The sequence below is a fragment of the Peromyscus californicus genome, unplaced genomic scaffold (genome assembly GCF_007827085.1).
Source record: "Peromyscus californicus insignis strain IS unplaced genomic scaffold, ASM782708v3 Scaffold_7__1_contigs__length_154581171, whole genome shotgun sequence".
Taxonomy (NCBI): Eukaryota; Metazoa; Chordata; class Mammalia; order Rodentia; family Cricetidae; genus Peromyscus; species Peromyscus californicus.
The window spans coordinates 117,077,333-117,104,506 of record NW_026294595.1 but is presented as its reverse complement, the minus strand read 5'-3'; the positions used below and the strand labels follow the sequence as shown (position 1 = coordinate 117,104,506).

At 39.3% G+C, this 27,174-nt stretch overlaps 1 protein-coding gene across 3 annotated transcripts in view; it reads right to left on the bottom strand.

The window, feature by feature from the left end:
* The window catches only part of Macrod2 (mono-ADP ribosylhydrolase 2), a 1,966,896-nt gene that overhangs the window by 3,690 nt on the left and 1,936,032 nt on the right, over positions 1 to 27,174 (bottom strand). For all 3 annotated transcript variants that reach the window (XM_052726012.1, XM_052726011.1, XM_052726010.1), the window contains 2 exons: positions 17,090 to 17,167; positions 5,665 to 5,732 (listed from right to left, as the gene is read on the bottom strand). In XM_052726012.1, coding sequence (XP_052581972.1) covers positions 5,665 to 5,732; positions 17,090 to 17,167 — 146 coding nt within the window. The remainder of the gene's footprint in view (positions 1 to 5,664; positions 5,733 to 17,089; positions 17,168 to 27,174) is intronic.

Sequence of the window (27,174 nt, the reverse complement as noted above, 5' to 3'; positions counted from 1 at the left end):
GGTTGATTACAGTTTAATATTCATATTTAGTCTGTGACACTATCAGTATCTAAAAAAATCCTCATGACTCTAGAAATATCTCTTCCCCAAGTCTAATCCTGCTGGAACCAACAACTGTAAGGTAGTGTTTCTTGATCTAGAACTTTCTACAAATGAGATCTCTACAGACAGGATCACACGGGCAGCTTGTGCCTGGCTCCTTTCACTCAGCATAGTGTTCCTGGGAGTCATGCTGCTGCTTCTCAACTTTATTTTGTTCTTTTGCAATGATGACTGTGGATACTCTGTGTAGAAAAATCACGTTTTTCATCCATTCTACTGTGAGATATTTAGACTGTGCCAAGAACATAGCATTCATATGAATGGGGTTCAGTGTGATATTTATATTCATGCATACAGTGTGCATTTTTCTAGCCCAATACCCCCCCCACCTCTACCCCTGCCTAAGCTAGACTTTTCTTAGTCTCTAGCTACCACTATCCTCACTTCATGTTGACATTTTTGTTTTGTGACTTATTTCATTTAACATAATGTACTTTGTTCCATTCATTTTGCTGCAAAGAGTGGGGTTAAATTCCATTATGACATTTTCTTTGTTCATGGACAGGACACCTAGCACAATCCTCTATCCCAGACACTATGACTAATGTAGAAATAAACATGTGCATGTGGATATGCCATGCTGATCAACTAAAGACTGGGATGGCTCTATCTTTTTCTTCCTACTTTTCTTTTATTGAAAATAGATATTTTGTCGGACATATACTCTGATTACAGTATCTCCTCCCCCAACTCCTATGAGCTATATCTTATAGCAATTCTATTTTTCCTTTTCTGAGGAAACTTCATATTGTTTTCCACAGGGAATATACTAATTTACATTACCACCAACATTAGGTAAGTTCTTTTCTGCTACACCAGCCTTTTGAAATCAATAGTGATGCTGAATGAGGTGAGATGGAATATTACTATAATATGAATTTGCGTTTCCCTCATGTCTAATAATATTCATTGTGTTTTTTTTTGTGTTTTTTTTTCCATATAGTAGTTGGCCATTAGTATTTCATTTGAGAGGTGTCTATTTGGGTTGTTTTCTTATTAAGTAAAAAATTTACTTTGAAGTTTTTTGGATTCTGCTCTGAATATTCTTCCTTTCAGATATGTAGCTGGCAAATGCTCCCTTCCATTCTGTAGATGTCTCTCTGTTATGTTGCTTGTTTTTGCTGCATAGAAGCTTTGCAGTTGGATGTAATCCTACTTATGGAGTTTTCCTTTTGTTCTTGAGCTATTGGAATCCTATCCAGAAAAAAAACAAAAACAAAAAAAAACACAAAATAAAACAAACAAACAAAAAACAAAAATAAAAAACCACATTTCTCAGACCAATGACATAAAGTGTTTTGCTCAAATGGTTTTGGGTGTTACATTTATGTCTTTGGTCCTCTTTTAGTTGATTTTTGTGCAGGCTGAAAAACTGGTGGTCAAATTTCAGTCATCTGCATGTAGATTCTGGCTTTTCAAGCACTGCCATGCCTTCAACCTGGATTTTTTTTTTCACTCTGTATTATATTTTTGTTGTTGTTTTCTGTTCTCATGTGATTGGGTTTCTGTTGCTGTTGTTCCGTTTCTGTGAGGAAACTCTTTGGTTTTATATTAGTTCTTTTCTCATTGCTGTACTAAATGCTGGACAAGAAGGAATGTAAATGAGGAAGGGATTCTCTAGGCTGCAGTTTAAGAAAGGACACAGACAATCATGGTGGGGGAGGGAAGGGAAGGCGGCAGGATTGTGAGCAGTTAGTGGACCTGTGTCCACAGTTGAGAAGTAGGAGGAAGACTGGAAGTATTCGACTTCCAGTTAGGATCCACAACCTTCTAAGACAGTGCATCAACAAGGGACCAAGTTTACAGACATTAAGCCTAGAGGGGCCATCTCACATTCAGACCATAGCAGGTGGAATGGCAGAAATTGGATTGAGCCTATAGGTCACTTTTTTGGTAATATGAGCAGTTTAACAATGCTAGTTCTTCTAAATCCATGAAATGAACTTCTGTTGCATTTGTCTTTGAGTACATGCATCCCTGTCTTACAATTTTCACTTGCAAGATCCTTCAGTTAAATTTATTTCTAAGAGTATATTTTTGTGGTTATTTTGAAGGATTGAGTTTCTGACTTCCTTTTCGTAGAAAATTGTTATTGGTATACAGAAATGCAACTGATTTTATAAGATAGGATCTGTGTATTGCTACTTTATTGAATTTATCTGTCTTTCCTATATAGGATCATATCATCTTCAAACAGAATACTATTTTTCTTCTCTTTCCATTTTTATGTCTTTATTGTTCTTTTTAAAATTTCTAGTACCCATATCTAGTAAAGAGAATGAGAAACATCTGTCTTCTTATTGGTTTGCTGCAGCTTGAATCTGAAAGTCCACCATGGGCTCAGGTCCTTGAACACTTCGTTTCTGAAACTATTTGGGGATGTTGTGGAACCACTGCAAGTCAGTCCTATCTGGATGACACAGGGTGTTTAGAAGCAGACCATTGAAGTTAGTACTCATTTCCAATTCTGGTCCAAGATCCTGCTTCCTGATGCTTCAGGTAATGAGTGGTCATTTTAAATTTTTTAGTTTGTTTTGTTTTTTTTTTCAGGACAGGGTTCCTCTGTGTAGCTTTGGAGCCTTTCCTGGAACTTACTCTGTAGACCAGGCTGGCCTCGAACTCACAGAGATCTGCCTGCCTCTGCTTTCTGAGTACTGGGTTTAAAGGCGTGCACCAACGCCACCCAGCAAGCAGTCACTTTAAAAGTTCCTATTGTCAACAAACTAGGCTGCCATAGCCTAGTGGACTATCTTGTCTAAATCCATCTTCTTTTCCTTGACATTGTTCCTAACAGGTTATTTGCCACAGCAATTAAAAAGTGCTGATACACAGGGCTTAGAAGATAGACTTTCATTTTTCCCCATTTGGTATAATGCTGGCCATGTCTATTTTATGAAGGTGTAATATTTGTGGTGGAGAGGAGGGCTCATGAGTGGTGCTAAAGCATATGATAGAATTTAATGTATTGAAATAATCATATGATCTCTGTCTTCCAGACTATTTAATGTCATTACATTTATTGAGTTGTATGGATCAAACTATCATTATATTCCTGGGGTAAAATCAGATTGATAATACTGAATGGTCACTTTTTTATGCTAAATTCATTGGGCTTTTTACCTCTTTCATCTAAGTGTAATAGTTCTGAAAGAATTGGCTTCAGTTTTTTAAAGATTTTTGTGAAAATAGATAGTCATTGCGGGTACCAGTGGCCTTTTCCCTGTCTTGATGCTCCTGCTATTCCTCAAGCCCAAGAGTCCAAGTGAACCTTCCACCTTATACATTGATTTTTGTCAGAGTAATTGAAAAGGTAAGGTTATACCATGTTTTACTCCATTCAACCCTGTATAAGAGTTCCAGTTACTCCACATTTTTTGTACCAGATGATTATATTCACTTTGTAAAGGAGATATTTCAGTGTTCATCTACATCAAACTAAGTCTGATAAGGCTCAGTGGGTAACAACTATGTGCAACCCCTAACCCTAACAGTAGTACAAAAATGAAGGTTCCAAATACATTAACAAATGTTTGGTGTAATTAATAATTAATGTCTATAGAGAGTAAATAAACCACTAGAGGGATGTGTAAAAACAGAGTCTAATCTATGACTCTGCTAAAAGAAGGAAAATATGGCATCACAAAGTACAGAAGGCTGTAAGGATGTGGGGAATGAACTTGAAACAGAAGTTAGAATTCAGTATCCATGGCAGATTGTCTGTTGATAGTCCTAAGGATATTTAAAGCTATGCATACTCAAGTTTCACATATAAAACAGTGTGGTATTTACATATAAGCTATGCACATCCTTCTGTGTAATTTAAATCACCTCTAGATTACCAAAATACTTCATATAGTGTGTTTGTAGTTGTCATACTGCATTGTTTAAGAATAACAAGGAAAGTCTCTACATGTTCACTACATATACCATTTTAAAAAAATGTTTTAAATTCATTTCTTGAACCCAGTCAATGTAGGAACAACATATCTAGACAGCCAAAGGAGTTGTCTAGTATGCATCAAATTTATATTGGATAAAGTTGAGAAAACTAGTGAGGTGAAGTCAGGTAGACCAGCAAGCTTGTCCAAGTCTCAATTCCTTTTTCACTTTAAAGAAAAGTTAGAGCAGATGATGCCTGGATTAATTAATTAATTAATTTAAATGGTTAGTTTTAGTGGCCTGTGAGTCTTTTTAAAGGAAAATATTTGAGATCTGTATGAATACAGAAAACCACCGTCAAGCTTGCCAGGAGCAATGTTTGAGCTTTTCAAAAGCAAATAAAAGAAGAAATGGTGGTGAATATGTCTACAAACTCTTTTGCTGCATGCTCATCATCAAAGAATTTTGAGTTGGAAGTACTTAAACCTCCATGCCTATTTGTGGTCAAGGAAAATAAATCTATACTACCACTTTGCTTTGATGTTGATTACATAGGAAATTAATAGAAAAAATCCAAAAGTTGTACACTGAGGAATAGTGTAAACTGTTTAAATTTTGTCTCAGTTCATTACCTTTCAATGGAAACTTCCCCGCTATTAATTCCTATAACTTCACAGGATATTTGATATACATGGATAAGGTAAAAATGTTTATGAGCTCATGTTTATATAAATGTGTATTTTTAAAAACAATTTCATGCTATACAAATGGTATTAGATTTATGGTCCCATAAAGTTCATGATTATCATGGAAAGGATAGATATGTTCTCTCCTACAGTCTGAGCCTTCATTCCACTGTGATGATGCAGCACAAGTATGGTTCAAGGTGACCTTCTGGCAAGTTCAGAGACCAAGAGGACCCAGGGAGTGAAGGGGCAGCCGAGGCACTATCTGTGTTCTACACCCACTCACAAGTCATTGTTCTATGGTGTTTTTTAGCATTTAGTTAATAATTAGGCTAATTTCTTTATTTCAGCCTCTTCCTTCTTTTCCACTGCCCTCTCTAGTGATGGGAAGGCTAATAGATTACTTATTATTCTAGATATGATGTAGACTGTGTGGTCTGGGTACCACTTTTAGTTTCCTGGGTGTTGCCTCAGGTTCACTGAATTCCAGATATGTCTGTACAGATGTGACTTTCGGAATCAGTAGGCTCTCTCAGGCAGTTATTCTTATGTCAAGACATGTTTATATGTCTTTATGCATTCTCTCAGGTAAAAGTTTCGTGTTACACTTAAGAACAGATATACTGAACAATACAGTGGGATGCTTGTGGAAAGTGATACTTCTCCACTCAGCTCAAGTTCCTGGAGTAATTTGATCACTCTAGCAGGCAAAGGCTAAGACTGATGGAAAAGCACTATTCTTGCTTTCAAAGTGAGGAAATCTAAGGTGTTCCATGATTTAAATATGCCACAGCTTGTCCTTTCTAGTAGGGATGGCAAACTTCTAGGGGTAATCTTTCTTCTTTACACGGTGTTATTTGGTTTACAGATTGCCAAAGTTTAGCCCAAACTACACTCCAGGACTTGGCAAAGCCAAGAGAAATACAATATGCCCTTCACAAACTATTCCTTACGGCTGGCTCATGAATTGACAAATCCCTCCATGGGGGCAACTTACCTATTGGAAATCTTCTTGCTGACACTCTGTCGGCTCATTTACGCTGTCAACCTGACTGTTCATTTCAACTGTAAACAGAAAATGTTAAACAATTATCAAACCTAAACCCTTAAACACATGAAAATGGCCACTAAAGTTTGAAAATGTTCCCATTTCCTGTCTATGCCTTTTCTGCTTTCATTTATTCATGACACGGGATCAGGAGGTTAGGATTCACTTTCCTCTCAGCTGAACTGTCATTTCATGCAAGATTCGTGGTTTGGCAGTATTTATTACCATCCTTAAGTAAATAAATTCAAGGCCTTCATAGATATCTAGGAAAACAAAGAGAAAACAAAGAAAAGCAGATCATTGGCATGCAGAGAGGTACTCTGCCCCCTCCATGGTGGCAATGCCCCCTCCATAGTGGCAATGTCAATAGACCTGTTTGGTTTGCTGTGTTTTCAATTTCAGAATTCAAAACAGTTGCTGTAAATTTGCCAGTGGGTACAATAGCCAGTAGATGCCATGAGATAGAAAAGCAACACATGTGCCTTTTACTTGATTGTGTTCATTCTATGTGGGCATTTGCATAAAAATAGAATGTATAATTACTGCCTTTCTCCAGACGTGGCCCAAAGCAGACACTCTGGAAATTTCCAAGGGTCAGCAAGTTTAATGAGATTTTTACTATCCAAGCCCAAACTGTAAACTAAGAAAATAAATATAGAAATGGACAGTGGGGGACAGGGAATATAGCTCAGCTGGTAGAGTGCTTGCCTCAAATGCTTGAGTCATGAGTAGATTTCCTAGCAACACACATGGGAAACAGACAATGACAGATAATTACAACAGTAAAACTCTGACTTCAAATCCCTGGCAAGCAAACATAACCTCTAGTACAAATGTCCAGGACCAGTGCTGGTAGTCATCAGCTTCCATTGTTATTTCCAATTTGCAAGAATGCAAGGAAAGACACTTGACTGCTAGTTAGTTTTCTTATGCCAACCACCTCCAAATACAGGATCCTTAACTGTTCAAATCCCCCTTGCCTGCCAAACACAGAAAATACTAATACCATCACTATAATAACCTCTATTTATTTTTATTTGGGAAGTTTTCATTTATTTGCACAAACCAACAACCTAAATTTCTTATTTTTTGTTCAGAGCATGAAAGAGTAAAAGAATGGAATAATGGTAGATGCTGGTTCCACAATACAAAGATGCTTGGAAGAGCAATGCCCTTGGATGGCCCTCCAGGACCTCTCCCAGGATTGCAGGCTTAAAATGCTGGTCTCTCTTCTCTTACCTAGAAACTGTACCATTTTACTAATTATTTGTGACCTCACTTCAAACTCTACCTGTAAACTGATCAGATGCAACAGTTCTCTCAGCAAGAGAAGCATTCATGCACTGTTCAACCTGGCCCACAGATTCCCTCTCAGAGTGGAGTATGCAGGGTTAAGCACTGAGAAGCACTTCTGCTCCTTCTTCTAGTCAAAACACACTAGGTCTACAACCTATTAATACATGTTCTATAAAAAGCATTTCACAGCCGGGCGGTGGTGGCGCAAGCCTTTAATCCCAGCACTCGGGAGGCAGAGGCAGGCGGATCTCTGTGAGTTCGAGGCCAGCCTGGGCTACCAAGTGAGTTCCAGGAAAGGCGCAAAGCTACACAGAGAAACCCTGTCTCGAAGAAAAAAAAAAAAAGCATTTCACGATAAAATAACTCTTTGGAAAAGTAATGTTAAATCATATTAAAGAAGTTCTTGCTGAGTCTACAGGTCACCACTGCATCTAGGGGAAAGACGCAGGATTTTCCACTTCGGTTTCTTGTTCTTTAAGCAGCAGTGGGTGGGCTGGACATCCTCAGAGCTTACTTTGTGAAGAAGTGGTAAGCAACCATGTCCATAGTTTTAGGAGCACCACTGTCAGGCTGTCAGGGGTCTTTAGTGGGTGGGTCTTGGGCTGGAGCATCCTCTGGGTAAAGAATGCTCCTGAGTAGAGTAGAGGGCTTCGAGTTAAGGGAGGCAGTTCAGGTGATGGCAAGCCTTTGGGATGGAGAAATGCCTGCTCTAAGAAGCTGTACTCAGACATACCGTGTTACTTCCCCTTATGGCTGAATTATTCCCGAGGTGATTATTAACTCAAGGTCATTTACTTTTCTTTTTTACCCCTGAGAAACCCCTCAAAGGTGGAGAAATGTGGAGTTGACCAGCTAATCAACTAGCTTCACAGGAACAGTAGATCTGCTGAGAGACCATGGTGTCTGCTGTTAGTGTAACAAACTGAGAGTTTGGTTGAACCTGTAGCAGGGGAGTTCAGTCTACCCTTGATGGAAAAACTGTTCTTCCTCAACTGGGGAAGGTCATCTTCTTTGACTCAGCAGGCAACTTCAGGAAGGATGCTCACAGAGCTGTGAGGGAAGAAGGGGACCACTGCCTAGTGATCCAGATCAGCCGAATCAACACTGGCAATAAATGGAGTGACAGATGTCACTCTCACATTTCAGTGTAACAAATGAAAAGACACATTGAAGCAGTCAGCAGGTAAAGACTTGTGGTATCCTTCCCTTCACTCCAAACAGCCCTGCCTGGGGAGGCGTTCCTTGCTTACGAGAGGGATATATAATTAAGTCCGGGCCTTAAACCTGAAACCTAGAACGAAGCTAGCCACAGTGAAATCTGGTGCTGGAGAAAGGCCTGTGGCCCTCAGGCACCAGATAGAGCCTTGGGGCTTGAATCACTAAAACTACATTAGGCTTGGTAGCTAACTACCTCTACAATGTCTTCTCAAATCTATGCTAGCAGAGTGGAGAACAAGACCCTCCCAGATGGGAAGAAAGGTATGAAGGCAAGCTAGCATAGGATCTGTCTGGATACCAGTATCACTCCTGCTGCACTTTGATCCAAGACCTGGTAGAAAGAGAAGAGCTTGTTTGTCAGCCACAGCTCAAAGCCTCTAGTCCAGTTCTAACATCAGGCAGAGACCTGTGTGCTCCAGGAATAGACTCCACTTTGGGCCTGCATTGGGTCCAGCTTTAGCAACCTATAGTATACATGCTCCCTTCCTGTGGCTATGAAAATCTCTGTAGCTATGAGCCTTGTATGTGATCCAGCTTAGTGCCAGCCTTGCTAGCCAAGGGACGGTTTCTACTATTTATCTCACATCTCAGGTAATGCAGCTTTAACAAGCCAGCTAACAGAGTTCCATTCTTGTCCTTGAACCGGGAATAGACTGTGCCTCGTTTTTTGGCTTACATCAATACCAAATGAAGTGTTGTTCCTTGGTGTATGTGACCATTCAGGTCCTTGCTAACATGAGACTTAGGCACATCTCAGATTAGCATCAGTGAGGATTGCTTTGGTCAACACTAAAGCAACCTAGTATACTATAAGACCAAATCTCTGAGGGTAGAACAGGGTAGTAAGTGATAGGTTTTAGTAGCACAGGGCCAAGTTCCAGGATAAAATCTAACACTGAGGAAGAGATAATGGCTCTCATTTCTAGGCTTGGCTACTAAGAGCTCTGGAAGATCTCCAAGGCAAGGTAAAGATGTGAGGTACTGGACTTCCAAAGCATGAAGCATAGCTTGGGCTGGTTGCAGTAATCTGTTGCCACAATTCCTCTTCACCAATATGCAATCACATTAGTGTAGGCCTTGGACCTACCCCAGTGTTGTGCTACTCTTGGCAGCACTACTGGCTACGAGTGTGACATTGGAGCTGCAGGCCAGGCTAGCAACAGTGAATTTTTCTAAAGTCAGTCCGAGCCTGCCCTGGCACCTCACCACAGACTGATAACTGTGGATAACAGAGACAAGCTTATGGGGACAGACACAATTTCTTTATGAACAATAAAATCAAGAGTGTATTTGGACAAATTTGGGCTGAAACAATATCTACTCCCCACAGACCTGGGAGCCACCCAGTGCTGAAACATGTGCAGCCTGTTTAAAATTTCTGGAAGATGGGTGCTGACAAAACTCTGCCGCCGCTCACTATTTAATACTGAAATGGCCTCACATGCCAACAATATCATAATATTTCGAGGAAACTGTGACCTTACCTCACACCCAAAATAAGATGCCCAAACTTACTGGCTAGGAACCAGTATAGAATAAAAAAACAATACAGGAGAACTCTTAGGAAACTTAAATACTTGTTTTAGGGAAAGAGCTTCAATGAGATAGAAGAAAACAGAAATGCTTCAAAGATAAAGGAATTTAAAAAAACTCACCCCCAAAATCTGAGCTGAAAAATATGCCCATCAAATTAAAACCACAATAGAAGGTACCAGGAGATTAGTTGAAAAGAACCATTAGTGAGCTAGAATTCATGCTGCCGTGAGAGGCACAACCAAAAATGAGGAAGGCAGATAATGTGTCTTTGGCACACTGTTAAAAGAACAAATATTTGGGTAATTGGAGTTCAAGAATGGCATGACAATACCACAGGAGTAGAAATTACTGAAAGAAATGATAGAACCCTTTTCTCATGAAAGATAGAAACATTCAGATATATGAAGGTTAAAGGTCACCTGTAGCTCGAATTCTAATTGGTTTTCATAATAGAAATCTGGAATCAGATATCGGGATAAATGTTGAAAGATCAGAGAAGTAAAGGAGCTAGCCAAAGTCACCTCTTACCACCATGACTTCTCAGACCAAAAAGGGGGCAAGCTCCTGTCTTCTCCTGCCTTATGTCTCCACCTCCCTAGTGCTGGGATTAAAGGTGTGAGCCTCTACCACCTGGCTCTGTTTCCGCTTTTAGACTGAATCAATCTCCTGTAGTCCAGGCTGGCCTTAAACTCCTGATCTTCCTGCTTTCTCCTCGCAAGTGCTGGGATTAAAGGTGTGTGCCACCACTGCCTGGCTTCTACAGTTAACTAGTGGCTAGCTACGGACTCTGATATCCAGGCAAGCTTTATTTGTTAGAACACAAACAAAATATCACCACAGTCACCAATCAGATTTAATCTACTCTATCTTCCCAACATATCTTATGATTAAAGATGAAGAGATTCTCAAAGCTGCAAGACAAAAGAAAGAAATAATGTATACAAGTGTCCCAAGACACCTGACAGCAGACTGCCTGGTAAAAACATGCTGGCCAGGAGAGAGTGGAATATGATCTCTATAGTACTCATGGGAAGAAACACTAAGGCCAGCAAAGGTACACATTAGCACTTGAGCCCTGAGAGGAGCATCACCAAACTAAAGCCAAGAAGGGGTATGAGACCTGTTCTACAAAAATGCAAAGGGACCCTTCAAACTGAAAGAGCTACCAAGTCAGATGAACAATAGGTAGGTGTGAAATTTGTGTGCTAATCTACAAGTGAACTCAGAATGCCTACTAGTGCCTACATGTGAATTCAGAATGCCTACAACTATAAGCATGACATAGAGCATGAGGAAGACTCAGAACATTAATAATAACCAGACCCATAGGCTGAGAAATAACAAGCACACAAAAATTGAAATTGGATTTTCAAAAGTTCAAAACTACTCTTGCTTTATCTCATTTCCTCTCCCATTGTCAAAAATAGCATATTAGGTAGGCCAGAGTGGACTAAACGTATTATGTAGCTGAAGATGACCTTGAACTCCTGACCCTTCTTGCCTCTACTTCCAAAGAGCTGAGATTACAGGTGTGTGTCATCATACTTGATAATTAGTGTATTTTTGCCCTTTTGTTTCTGTTCTTTATATTATTATTTCAAAAGAATTTTATAAGTGTTGTGTCAAGTGTGATGAAATAATTATTTTTGGTTTATAAGATGAAGAATGGAAGGAAGGAAGTACAAGAAAACTAGGAAATGATTTACACAATGGCTGAAGTAAGACCTTAGCTTGAATGTAAATCAAGTTTCTAATGAAAAGTCACAGTTACAGATTGGGATAAAATACAGGGCCAAATTATATATTGCTTCGAGGAAACTTAGCTCGCCACTCAAGGCATGTATAGATTGAGAACAAAGAGATGGAGTAAAATACTCTATGCTCAGGGGATCCAAAAGGAAGCAGGAATAGCCATACGTACAGCAGATAAAATGACTTGACTTATAGTGAAAAGAGGTAAGAAGGGTTGTTGTATGACAAATGGGTCAATTCTGCAAGAGAATAAACTTTTAAATATATACAGCAGATCTTAGTGGCCCTAAGTGGATGGCTAGCCTCTTAACATAGCAGCTGAGGATGTTAATATCACATTTGCAGCAATGGTAAGATCATCTAGCCAGAAAATCCCAAGCAAACAAAAGGATTAAATTGTGCCCTAGACTCAAAGCTTCAGCAGTCATCCACAGGATGTTCCATTTGCTAAAGGTACATTTTTTTCTTAGCTATACACAGAACATTCTTCAGGACAGATAACATGATAGATCATACAACAAAGCCCAATACATTTCATTAGATGTAAATGACACTATTTAGGATTTAATCAAAAAAATCAATAACAAGGAAACCTTTAAAAGTCCACATAAAATGTACATTTGAACAATCACTGGATGTAGGAATAAAATTAGTCACTGAAATATATTGAAATAAGACCCATATGATGTCCTGTGAGAGCTGCCAGTTCTGCTCTCCAGGTTCTTGCTTAGCACGTTCCATCTGGGCCTCTGTCAGTCCTTATCAGCATACTCCCTCAGCTACCTTTCACACCACATCTGCCCTCCCTCACCACCACAGTGCTCTCTGAAGTCCAGAGCTGGGCTCAGTGAGTAGAATGGAGCTCTCAGTTCAAGCTTGGGCCTGCAGAGACTTGACTTACGTGGGAGACTGGAAGTAGACTGACTTGGACAGTAGGCCCCATCTTCCTGCTTTCTCTCTGAAGCTGCTGTGTTAAGAGTCTAGCCATCCACTTAGGACCACTAAGATCTGCTGTATATATTTAAAAGTTTGTTCTCTTGCAGAATTGACCCATTTGTCATAAAACAACCCTTTTTATCTCTTTTCACTATAAGTAAATCAAGTCGTTTTATCTGCTGGTAGAAGGAGGAGAGACAAAAGGATGCTGCCCAGCAGTGGTTGTGAGGAGAACCTCAAGGTATCCCCACCCACAGTTCCTTTGTTTCCCCACTGGCCTGAGCTCAGTCATGTCCACAGGCCAGGGGCTCAAGGAGTCAGTTCTATTCGGGGAGGAGGGAGCTGCAAAAGTCAAACACATCTGAGTAACTGTCATCCTCTGACCCTCATCCTCCAGAGCCTTCCCTTTTGTCCTTTCCTCCCTCAGCCTTGCTTCCTTGGCTCAGGCTTCCATTCCTTGCAGTACAATTTCATTGTGGTGGTTTGAAAGGAAATGGCCCCCATAGGCTCATAGGGAATGGCATTATTAGGAGGTGTAGTTTTATTGGAGGAAGTATGTTATCCCTGGAGGTGGGCTTTGAGGTCTCAGATTCTCAAGCCACGCCCAGTGCCTCACTTTCTTTCTGCTGCCTGCCAATCCAGATGTAGAATTCTCAGCTACCACTCTAGTACCACATCTGCCTGCATGCTTCCTGCCATGATGATAATGGACCAAACCTCTGAAGCATAAGCCAACCCCAATTAAGTGTTCTCATTTATAAGAAAAAAAAAGAAAAATATATTGAAACAAATGAAAAATGTAGATAGCATACTGAAACCTATCTGACACAATGGCCATAATATTAAAGGGGAAATTTATAGCAATTAATCCAAACATAAGATAAAATTGGAAATATCTTAACCTATCCCTGAATATCAAGTATCTAGAATACAATATCAAACCAAACCCACCATTAATAAAAAGATAATGAAACAATGCAAAACACACTAAAAGAGCTACTTCTTTAGAAAGATAAAATAATGAACCCTCAGTTAAATTAAGGAAAGAGGATAATAAAATCAGATTAAAGGGAGGCAATACAACTGATAAATACAAAAGATCATGACCATTACATAACTATATGTCAAAAATGTTAATCTAGAAGAAGGCATTTCCTAGATGCCTACATGTTCTCAAAACTGAATCATGAATAAAAAAGACCAATAACAGGAAAGGAGATTGACTCAGTAATAAAAAGCCCAGATCTACCCACTTAGTGTCACTGACATTAGTAGTTCTGGGTTTTGCTCAATGAAGGCAGCATTCAAAGAACTAGTATTGATTCACGGAAGTTATTCCAAAACTAGGAGAGGAAGAAATTCTCCCAAACTCACTTCATAAAGCCAATATTACTTTCATTCAATACCCAGATAACCAGGCCTCTCTCCTCCCTCACTACAGAGTAAAGGGGAAGATGGGAGAGCAAAAACGCTCAGATCAATAGCCTCAATAAACACAAATGTAAAATCGTGCACAAAACTAGGAAACCAAACCCAACAGCACAGTAAAAAGATTATATGCTAGGACAATTGGGCTTCATCCTGGGGAGGAATGATGGTTCAATATATGCAAATCAGCAACCCTGATGAGGCACCGAATGAGCATGAAGGACAGACCCATCAGTCATGTGAATCGATGCTGACAAGGCATCTGATAAAAGTCAAAGCTGTTTCATGATTAAAATGCTGGACAAATTGTGTAAACATAATATAACATATAACTATCAATTATAATAACCCAACTGACAAGCTTCCTAGGATGTGAAATAAGAGTCCTACATTCTCTCCACTTCTATTTGTTTGAGTTCTGTACATTGTAGCCAGGGCACTTGGGCAAAAAGTAGATCTAAAGGGCCCCAAAGTGAAAAGTTGCCCATGTATGTTTAGATTTTACTTATAGGAAATGCCAAGGACCCCTCTCTGGTAGAACTGCTAATGAAATTCAGTGAAGTTGCAATAACATATGTGTACCATCACTATACAGCCATAGTGACTTGTTTTAAATAGAAATAAGTCAATCAATCCCATATCTAGGGGGAAACTTAACTACAAAACATTGATGAAAGAAACTAAAGAGAAGACAAAAAAGTAGAAAATGTCTATATTACCCCAGCTTAATCCACATAAAAATTCTAATGATACTACTCACACAACTGGAAAAAATAATTTTATATATAGCTATAAAAATCTCCAATAGCCAAAATGATCCTGAGTGAAAAGAACAAAGGAAGGGGTGGTAAGCATATTTCAAAACTGGAATGACTGGAAAACAGTCATGTGAATTACTAGATAGCCTAGAAGGCATTATGAACATGTGTTAGACAAAGGACAGTTCTTTTCACTAAGAGATGCACATGGATTATATATCTACATGCAGAAGAGTAATGCTAGACTCCTCTTTTTCATCAGTTACAAAAATCAACTAAAAGTAGATTAAAGACTCATAGAAGATATGAAACTAGGGGAGGAAAACAGGGGAAACATCTCATGACATTGACAAGGGCAAGGATTTTTGGCACAGGCCACAAAAAGCATGGGAAACAAAAGCAAATTGCATCAAATTCAAATGCTCTTTCACAGCAAAAGAGATAGTTGATGGAGTGAGAAGACATTATATCAAATGGGAGAGAATCTCCGTAAGCTACACCATGGAAAAAAGGTTGAAAGCCAGAATAAAAGAGATTACAGAAATGTATTAGCAAGGGAAAATGTGACCTACTTTATAAATAAGCAACAAATCGAAGCAGACATTTCCCAAAAATGACCAACAGGAATATTGAAGTACAAATTAAAAATTGCACAAAGATATCACTTCCTTGCAGTAAAAATTATGGTTATCAAAAACAATGAAAATAATAAAGGTTAACAAGGATTTGGAGAAGCCTTGCAAACTGTTAGTGTGAATTTAAAATAGTAGAGTCATTATAGAAAATAGTATGGAAGTTTCATAAAAAAGAGATAGAGAACTACCATATGATCTGGCAATCCAACTACTGAGCATATACCTGAAGGAAACAAAATCAGTATGTTGCAAAACTTCTTTGCAACACAATATCCACAAAATAGAAATAAAAGTTTAGGGATTTATAAGTGGATAAAGAAAATGTGGCATATACATGTAGTGGAATACTAGTTATACTAGTTGTCATTACAGGAATGAATCCTGTCATTTGTGACATTTGTGGAGCTAGAGATTGTATTAAAAGAAATAGGCTGGATACAGAAAGACAAGAGATTAGTCATGTCTCGGAAACTGAGTGGAAGACAGTGGTGAACAGAGACCAGGCACACTGGGAGGGGCTCAGTGATGGCTTTTGAGTTACAGAGGAGTCAGAGTGACAAGTTGTGGTATAGGATTGCATGGGGGGGGGATGTCTGCAGATGAGAATGATAGAATTTCAAAGAGCTGAAAGGGATTTGAGATTCTACCATGAAGAAATTAGTACTATTGGATGAATATTCTTAACCTGACTTAGACATTATATGATGTAATTGTCTATAGACCATAGCATAGTAGACCATCAACAAGTGTAACTTTAAAATTTTATGTATCGCCAAAAATTACTAAGCATGTATCACTTTACATAGTTGATAACTTATGGATTCTAGTTTTCATAGCTGTGAGACTGGCTGTTGCTGAGGGGTTAAGGACTCTCCTCTGCAGCTTGTCTTCATTCCCAGGCCCAAGGCAACCAGATTCACTGGCTTCTCTCTTATCTAGTATATACTCAGTAAGCTGCCAAACTCACCTGCCTTCCATAGTCTACAGAAGTAACGAACGTCCCTTGTGCTGTGGGTGGCTGCTGGCTCTCCTGTCCTGGCTTCTCTTGCAGCAAGTGTTTGGTATTATTAAAGGATATTTCATCAAAATTCCACTCAGTGCACCTCTCCAATCAAACTCGAAAAGAATCTTTATTATAATATTTACAACATGAACCTCAATGACTCAGTAGAATTATGTCTGTGGAAACAGGTATTTTTCTAATGCAAATAATCGTATTCAAGAGTATTCTTAGCACAGGTGTGTAGGAGAGGGGATGTTAATAAGTTCATGGTTCCAGGATCTTTATTTGAATCTGATTAAAAAGTATCTAAAGTTAAGTGAGTTCATTTTTAAGGTGCTCTGAAAGAGTCATTGTGTATTTGGTCAAAGCATCAGAGGTGAAGCAGTGGAGGGTATGAGAAGAGTCTTAGCCCAACGCTCACTAGAGTGCTCTGGAAAGCTGGGGTAGCAGGGATAATAGCAGGCCAGGTTGATTTCAGTTTGACCTTGAATGACTCACTGTGACCTCAATATAGTGAAGAATGTTTAAGCCATGAACCACGTGTGTTATCTTAAAACACAATTTGTTCATATGCATACACACACACGTGTGTGTGTGTGTGTGTGTGTGTGTGTGTGTGTGTGTGTGTGTGTGTGTGTGTGTGTTTTAAAGGCTTCCATTTTTATTATTTCCTAGGTTGAATTCGACTTTTGAAATTTATTTTGTTCTAAACAAATATGTTTATTTCTAGATCAAATAGTTCCCATAATCCTAGATGATGTGTGCACAAAATACCACAGATTCGTAGTTGAGCACAGGTAGTTCAGACTCACCATCAGGACCTGTAGTGTTTTCTGTGTCACTGGAACCTTGGCTTTTCACAAACACAGAAGGTGCATCCTCGCTTTGAGCTGAAGAAAGGAAATCAGAGAGCCCTGGTTACTAGACAATCAGCACAGCCCTGCTGCCAATCTGCTCTCACCCTCCATCGCCCTCTTAAATTAAAACATACTCTGGGAATTGAACTTCTTTTGTAGAGTGGGTTACAAGAGGAAGTTGAGGGTCAAGATGCTTGAATACTTCAGCATCGTCTCCTAAGTTCTCTTTAATTTGTGAGATAATCACATACATAGTTTCTCAAATTAGAAATCTAGTAGGATAAAAAGAATGAATATGCTTTAATCAACACAGTGTGCAATTTAAATTTAGGGAAGGAGGTGGAGAGAGAGAGAGAGAGAGAGAGAGAGAGAGAGAGAGAGAGAGAGAGAGAGAGAGAGAGAGACTTTAAAATGAAGCCATGAAGGAAAAAACCTGATATTGCCTTAGGCATGCCTGAGAGCTGAAAGGTCCTTTCTCTTCACAGGAAGGGTTTTCTTGTTAAACTACAGAAGAACAACACCACTGCCTCCCCAGGAGATCTTCTAAGACACTCAGCTCTGGACTGCTGAGTGTCTAGCCTGCTGCTAGCTTGTGTTGTAACCCATTTTCTATATGATCCTTAGAAAGAAGATCATCCATTTGCTGTGGTTGAAGTTAGAAAACATCCCCCCCCACACACATACACCAGAATATAAAATAAAAATAAAATCCAAGGTTTCTCTGTGTAGCCCTGGTTGTTCCAGAACTCACTCCATAGACAAGGCTGGCCTCCAATGCAGAGGTTCTCCTGCCTCTGCCTCCCTAGTGCTTAGATTAAAGGTGTGGGCCATTATACCCAACTTATACATCATTAACTCATACTGGGAGAGGACTATTTGCATTTCTAGTTATCCAGAAAAACAATAACCTCTCAAATACTCAATACCTAATATGTTTTCTCAATATAAAGGACAAGGGCATTTAAAAACACAGATACTTGAGGACATCCCGAGAGGAGGAGATACTAAATTCAGTGTACCAATGGGGATAAAGCAAGAGGGGGCTTCTCCAATTTATAATCAGAGGGAAAGACTTTTGCAGGTAGTCTGTACTCCTGGCAACCATTTATTGAAATGGACAGCCAAAAAATATGACTTAGTGTATCTGCTTTTGGGTTTTGTGCAGGGTGATAGATATGAATCTATTTGCATTCTTCTACATGATGACATCCAATTAGATCAGTACCGTTTGCTGAAGATGATTTCTTTTTTCCATTGTATATTTCTGGCTACTTTATCAAAAAGCAGGTGTCCATAGATATGTAGATTTACATCTGGGTCTTCAATTCTGTTCCATTGATCAATCTGTCTGTTTTTATGCTGATACCATGCAGTTTTAATTACTATATCTCTGTAGTACAGCTTGAAATCAGAGATGATGACACCTCCAGAAGTTCTTTTGTTGCACAGGATTGTTTTAGCTATCTAGAGTATTTTGTTTTACCATATGAAGTTGAGCATTGTTCTTTCAAGTTCTGTAAATAATTGTGTTGAAATTTTGATGGGGATTTCGTTGAATCTGTAGATTGCTTTTGGTAAGATGGCCATTTTTACTATGTTAATTCTACTGATCCATGAGCATGGGAGATCTTTCCATCTTCTGACATCTCCCATTTCTTTTCTCAAAGACTTGAAGTCCTTGCCATACAGGTCTTTCATTTGCTTGGTTAGAGCTACATCAATATAGTTTACATTATTTGTAGCTATTGTGAAGGATGTTATTTCTCTAATTTCTTTTCTATATAGCAGGGATACTGATTGATTTTTTTTTAGTGTATTTTGTATCCAGCTACTTAGCTGAAAGTATTTATCAACTATAGGAGTTCCTTGGTAGAGTTTTTGGGGTTGCCTTATATATACTATCATATCATCTGCAAATAGGAATACTTTGACATCTTCCTTTCCAATTTGTATCCCCTTGATCTCCTTTAGTTGTCTTATTGCTTTAGCTAGATCTCCAAGTACTATATTGAATAGATATTGGAGAGCCTTATCTTGTCCCTGATTTTAGTAGAATTGCTTTCATTTTCTTTCCATTTAATTTGATTTTGGCTATTAGCTTGGTGTATATTACCTTTATTATGTTTAGGTATGTTCCTTGCATCTCTGATCTCTCCAAGACCTTTATCATGAAGGGGTGATGGATTTTGTCAAAGGTTTTTCCATCATCTAATGAGATGATCATATCATTTTTTTCTTTCAGTTTGTTTATATGGTGAATTACATTGACAGTTGTTCATCATTCATCCCTGTATCTCTGGGATGAACCCTACATGAGCATGGTGGATGATCTTTTTGATGTGTTTTTTGATTCAGCTTGTGAGTATTTTATTAAGTATTTTTGTATCAATGTTCATGAGGGAAATTGGTCTGTAATTCTCTTTCTTTGTTGAGTCTTTGTATGGTTTGGGTGTCAGGGTAACTGTGGCCTCAGAATGAACTTGGCAGTGTTCTTCTGTTTATAATCTGTTGAATAATTTGAGGAGTATTGGTATTAGCTTTCTTTGAAAATCTGGTAAAATTGTATTCTAAAAAAAAACTGGCCGTGGGCTTTTTTTGGTTGGGAGATTTTTAATGACTGCTTCTATTTCCTTAGGGTTATGGGTCTATTTAAATTGTTTATCTGATCTTGATTTAACTTTGGTTAAGTGGTCTCTATCAAAGAAGTTTTCGATTTCTTTTAGATTTTCCAGTTTTGTCAAGTACAGGTTTTTGAAATATGACCTATTGATTCTCTGTCTTTCTGAACCTGATAGAAGAGAAAATGGAGAATAGTCTTGAACACATTGGCACAGGAGACGTCTTCCTGAGCAGAACACCACTCACACAGGCACTAAGATCAACAGTTAATAAATGAGACCTCACAAAACTGAAAGTCTTCTGTAAGGCAAAGGACAAAATAGTAGCCTACAGAATGGGAAATTATTTTCACCAACACCATGTCTGACAGAAGGCTGATTTCCAAGATATATAAAGAACTAAAGAAACTAGACATTAACAAACCAAATGATACAATAAAAAAAATGGGTTCAGATCTAAACAGAATTCTCAACAGAGGAATCTCAAATGGCTAAAAAGCACCTAAAAATGTTCAACATCCTTAGCCATCAGGGGAATACAAACCAAAACAACTCTGAGATTCTACCTTACACCTTCAGAATAGCTAAGATCAAAAACACAGTGACAGCTCATGCTGGAGAGGAAGTGGAGCAAGGGGAACATTCCTCCACTGTTCATGGAGTATAAACTTGTACAGCCACTTTAGAAATCAGTGTGGCAGTTTCTCAGAAAACTGGGAATTTATCTACCTCAAGACCCAGCTGTACCACTCTTGGGCATATACTCAAAGGATGTTCAATCGTACCATAAGGACACATGTTCAGCTATGTTCACAGCAGCTTTATTCATAATAACCAGAAAGTGGAAACAATCTAGATGTCCCTCAACCAAAGAATGGATAAACAAAATGTGGCACATTTACAAAATGGAGTATTATTCAGCTGTTAAAAACAATGACATCATGAAATTTGCCAGCAAATGGATGGAACTAGAAAAGATTACCCTGAGTGAGGTAACTTAGACCCAGAAAGACAAACATGGTATGTACTCATTTATATGTGAATATTAGCTGTTAAGTAAATGATAGTAAAGCTACAATCCACAGATCCAGAAAGGCTAGGTAACAAGGAAGCCTCAAGGGGGGACATATGAATCTCACTGTGAAGGGGAAATAGAATAGACATCACAAGTGAATGAGCGGGGAGTTTTGGTCGGGGGGTGGGCATGGGAACAGGAGGGATCAGGTTGGGGGAGGATGGAAGGAGAGAGTACTGAAGAAGACAACTGGAATCAGGGGCATCCTTGGGATCAGCTAGAACCTAGTGCAATGGAAACTCAGGAATCTATGAGGATGACCCTAGCTAAGACTCCTAGCAATGGGGGATACAGAGTCCTGTAACCAGGCAAGGCTTCCAGTGGAGGGTTTGGGACTCCAACTTAGCCACATAACCTTTTTTGACCTACAATTTGCCCTGACTACCAAATATGCTGGGGTAAAGGTGGCACAGAAATTATGGGAGTGGCCAACCAGTGACTGGTCTAGCTTGAGACCCATACCATGAGAGGGGAAGCCCACCCCTGACATTGCCTGGAGGGCTAGGACCCAGAGGCTGGACAGCCCAGAGACCTAGGATAGAACCAAACATGAATGGCAATAAATAAATCAATAAATGTCAATGAAATGATTCCTAATGATATTCTGCTATATTCATAGATTGTTGACTAGCCCAATTGTCATCAGAGAGGCTTCACCCAGCAACTGACGAGAACAGATGCAGAAACCCACAGTCAAACATTAGGCAGACCTTGAGTAATCCCACAGAAGTGAGGTAAGAAGGAGTGTGGGAGCCAGATGATCCAAGGGCCAAGAAAACTCAGAATCAACTACCCTGAGCTCATAGGGGCTCACAGAGACTGAAACGCCAACCAGAGAACTTGCATGGGACTGACCTAGGTTTTTTCCATAAATGTAGCAGTTGGGTAGCTTGGTCTTCTTGTGGGACTCTTAACAGTGGGAGCAGGGGATGTCTCTGACTCTATTACCTGTTTTGGGGACTGTTTCCACCTACTGGGTTGCCTTGTCCAGCCTTATAGAAGAGGAGGTGCCCAGTCTCACTGCAATTTGATATGCCATGGCTGCCTGATGTCTGTGGGAGGTCTGCCTCTTTCTGAAGAGAAAGGAGGAAGAGTGGATGGGGTGAGGGATTGGGAAGAGAAGAGGAAGGGAAGGGAAACTATGATCAAGCTGGAAAAAATAATACTAATTTAAAAAAAGAAATATGACTTAGACATGATTTAGCATGTAGCCTGGGTACGTGGATGTAGGGAGGTCAGAACTTGAAGACATAAATCCAAGTGGAGTAGGGAAAGAGGAAGAAAGCCATTTTAAGATTTGAAGTATGAGTTAAGACTCATTTAATTGAAAATGCCAAACAGGCTTTTGCATTGGGTGTAGGAAGAAGGGTGTGAAATACTCAGGAGGAATTAGGGAGATGTCATTCTTCAGTAAACCTGATGATACACAGGAAAAGGGTAACACAAGAAGAAAACTCTTCAAGAATAACCATCTATGACATTGCTTGAGTTCTTCTAGTAATGTCTGAGGATGAAATCAGGACACAGAAAATAGACCTTGAACTTCCAGCAGGACCTGTCACCATGTCATCACACTTTAACTGAAACTTCCAGAAAGTTTAGCACTTTGCAAATGCTCATTAACACACTACTTACACTTGCATACAAAGGATAGGGGCATGAGCAGTTTGCCACTTAAGACTAAAAGCATAGCAGAAATACAGAAAAATATTTGACTTCATAAACATAACAAGCTTTTGGGTGGAACTTACAAGTATTTTGAAAGAAAAAATACTTACATTTTTATCACAGGCAATAAATAATATTAGAAGATATAAAGAACTTCTAAAAATAGATATGTTGGACAATAATCCAATAGAAAAAATTGCAAGAGATTTGAGAGTTTACAAAGTAAGAAATAATGTCCTACATTCAAGTGAAAGATGATTCAGTTTTATAATTATGAAAGAAATGCAAATTAAGATGATAATGAGACAGGTTTTCTGCCTGAGGTTGGCTATGGCGATGCAGCCTACCCCAAATCTCTAGAAGTACTGGACAGATTGCTGACAAGAATTATTTCAAGGAACCAGTGAGCTAACGACACAGCACAGACCCCATTAGGAATGAAGTAGTGGTCTGGCATTCCAGTACCAGAGATTGAACAGGCACTCCAGGTGTCTTTAAGGGTTGGTGGAAGGCAGAATGTAAGTGGTAAGGGCCCACCAAGGAAGAAATACCCTAAGTACCACAGGTTTTGTGTAGGGCAAAGACAGATCAATTTTTAAGTAAAAAGTGAAGTCCAGGGCTGGGGATATAGCTAAGCAGTGGAACATTTGCCTAGAATGTGAGGGGGGTAGGTTTAATTCTCAGCAACACACACACACACACACACACACACACACACACACACACACACACACACGAAACCACTTTTAATAAATTAAAACAAACCAACAAGCCCCCCACACACACCACCCTTCTTGGATCTTGAGTTACATTTCTCTATTACAGTGGTTCTCAACCTTCCTATTGCTTTGGCCCTATAATACATATAGTTCATGTTGTGGTGAACCCCAGCCAGAAAATCATTTCATTGTTACTTCCTAACTAATTTTGCTACTGTTATGAATTGTAATGTAAATATCTGAAATGCAACCCCAAAGGGGTCTCGAGCCACAGGTGGAGAACCAGGGCTCTATTGTGTTCTCTTACCGATTGGAAGCAAAAATAAATCCCTGGGGGGAGATAAAACCATTCAGAATCTCAAATTATCTTCATAAAGCTTTTAAGCACAGTGTCCACCCTGCAACAAAAAAATTCCCCGGCAGCCCAAAACCACTGCAACAGATCACTGAAAGCTAAGAGGATGAAAACAAAGTGATATAGATACAATGTGAATGACTGAGGCATATTAAGAACTTGAGTGCTGAATTGAATAATTTGCATAACAAAAAGTTTCTCAGAGAACTGGGCACTATAAAACCATATGACAATTCTAGAACTGAAATAATAGATATGGATTCAATAGGTAATTTGATGGCAGGTCCACTCAGCGGAAGAGCAGTTGGTAAACTAAATGCTGGTTCAGGAAGAAAAAACGAAGGGCAGATGAAACACAGGTGAGTGAGCAGGAGTCCCGTCAGACAGTGTAGTCCATACACTGAGTAGTGAGACATAAGAGCAAGTCCAGTCCCAGTGTTGAGAGAGAACTTGGGAGTTTTACAGTCCTTCTTATAACAGGCAAAACCAACATTTTAACAAATAACAAATGCTAGTTTGATGGAATTAATGAGTGATACAATGTTCTGATATTCTATCAAGGGTGTCATAACAGTAAGCAAAATGAATGCAAAACAAAACTCAGATCAGTCATTGTGAAATTGCTGAAAACCAAGGTTAAAGGAAAAAAATACAAGAATTACCTAGTTAAGGAAAGGCCCGTTGGACTTAAAGTGGCAAGAGTTGAGATTTGTGCACGAGCTGGCAACAAACCATGAAGAGTAGAGACAGTGTCTTCTTAGTAATGAAGGAAAAATGTCTTCAACCTAAGTTACCATACCCAACAAAGTCTTCCAGTTTGCATTTGTATTTTCAGAAAAACGAAACAGAATTAGTCAACAGTCAATATCTACTGAAGGGATAGTTTCCAACGTTTTCAAACTAAATTTCAGATAGGTTACAGAACCAGTCAGAAAAGGTAACATGGGCAAGAGCTCCTGACTGTTAGGTAAACAGCTTACCCACGACAAACATTACACTAACAAGGAAGGGACTGGCAATCTGAAAAAAAGACTAAGCTAGCAGCACAGATTTATCAAAGCATGTTGTTAAGAGAGTGTGCAGGATTCCTGGACTCAATACCCAAAGAAATACACTAACTACTGTGGTGATATATTGGATACCCTAATAAAATTTGCCTGAAGATCAGAGAACAGAGCAAGCCACTAGATTAAACATAGATGCCAGGCAGTGGTGACACACACCTTTAATACTAGCACTCAGGAGGCAGAGATCCGTCTGGATTTCTGTGTGTTCAAAGCCACCCTGGACTACATGAAATTGATTCAGTCTAGGAGAGAAACAGAGCCAGGTAGTGGTGCCACACACCTTTAATTCCAGTACTTGGGAGTCATAAGCCTTTAATCTCAGCAGTAGGAAGGAAGTAATATGGTTGGGTGGAGAAAGGTATATAAGGCATGAGGAGACAGGATCTCACCCCCATTTTGGCTGGAGGATTTGGTAGTGGTGAAAAGTTTCTCTAGTGCCTTGTTTCTTTGTCTCTCTGAGCTTTCCGGCACATTTTATTATAGTACACAATATATCACCACAAACTACCATCAGGAGGACAAGAAAGCGAACAGAGAGTGAACAAGGCACAGTCCTGTGACAAAGAGGCATGCTGAATAGCCACTGAACTTTTTAAATAGCTTCTTACCACATTTCATAGTTTGGTAAAACCACATTTTTGGTTTTTTTTTTTTTTAATTTGTTGGTTTGTTTTAGTTTTTGCTAGTAAAACCACCATAAAATGTTTTGACCCTTATCTCACTCTCTGGAATGCAATCAGAATTGAACAAAGTATAACATTAATGTTGTATTTGATAAGAAGTTATTACCATGCAAAGAAAATTAGCTGACTAATTCTACCGGCCCACGACTTCCTTGGCGTTCTTCTCAGGGATCTCACTTTTGATGGGATCTAGATCTAGTGGCAGAGTGGAAGGACTAAGAAAGAACATTCCTGAGGCGACCAATGGTAATAACCCTAGAGAACTTCGTAGTGAACAGGTTGGATACCAGTCTATTAAGCAATGCTCAGAAAAAAAAAATGAAGTAGGATACACAATGCTGTTAAGAGCTAGCTAGGCCAGGGAAGGCCAAGTTGAGCAAAGCAAAGTTCAAAAAGTCAAACAGAATACAGTAAGCTTTTAAGGTGCTTGTCTGATGCCTGTGCTTTTAACCTCATTTTACATTGTGACTTGTAAGATATCTTAGGCTGTGACATTATGCTAGCACAGATTAACATGGCCTGCAATAGGTGGTTTGAGATCCACAGCACCAGAAAACACAGCAGCCATCCAAGTTCTAGGCCTACACAGGCCTACATTTCTGGAACACAGAGAGACATTGTCTGTTTGATTTGTTCTCAGAGCTCGAACAGTGTGTTTGGTGGATGTATTCATTTATTAATATCACTGTGCATGGTGTGTGCCTGCATACACTGTATGGGATATGGGACTTAAATCTATCTGCAAATGTACACTGGCATGCTTTGATGACCTTGCCTGTGCATATGTGTATCTGCTCAAGTGTGTGAGTATGGATGTGTATTCAGGAAGGGGGAGAAGAACAGACATTTGTTATTCTGACATGAGTGTGACACTGGTGTTATCTGAATGGCTTCTATCCTGCTGCACAATGCAATGCAACTGAGTGTCCCAGAGAAATGAGTCCATTCCAAATAGACAATAGATCTGATAAAAACAAAACACCTCTCTCTAGTCTCTATTTATTCCAGTTTGTCTGACCTTCCCCATTTTGATTGGTACTGCTTGGAACATAAACAAGAGGTATATTTCAGGGCTCATAGCAGGAGATAAAAGATGCTGAAATAGAGTCTAGGACATTCAGTGCCATTTTCATTTTCAATTACCAACTGCCACTGTTCTCCTCAAAGCTTTGATTATAGCAACCTTTTGTAGGTCAGTGACATTACATAAAAAGTGATAAATGGAGCAGGCCTCATCACAGAAGAAAAGATGATGCATACTGAATGCCAGGTAACTAGTTTCTTAAGTACATAAATTTGGAGAGATGTTGGAGGGTCCTCCAAGATTATATTTTGAGTTGTTTACTAATAGTTCACTCATCCAAACAAAGAATGGCAATCACTTCTCAAGAATACACAGTTGCTTGTGAGCTGCAGAGACCAGGGTCTGTTCGAATCGCACTTCACTGAATTAAAGTGGTGCTGATCCAAATGAAATATTCTTGAGGCACGATACCAACATCTATTGTTCCCATTTCACTATTGATTACTGACAATGTTCATTTCCTACCTGATTCCCTTTGGGGAGTTTATTTCACTGACTGCTGACGCTAACTTTGGTCATGCAAAATTTATTGGGTCACAAGGCATCTGCTGGATCAAGTCACACAGGGACTGGCAATGCATTTGTACAGTTGAGTCTTCGCCTCTTTTCCCATCTTTTCCCTTTGAGGAACATGCTTTGTGGATCAGCTGACACAAATGAGGATGAGACCAGGACTCAACTCAGAGCCCGACATGCTTTCTGGACCAGAGAAGCTATAGTTGGTCCTGATATTCATGCTCAAAATATTTGATGACTTTTATTCTAAGCTGT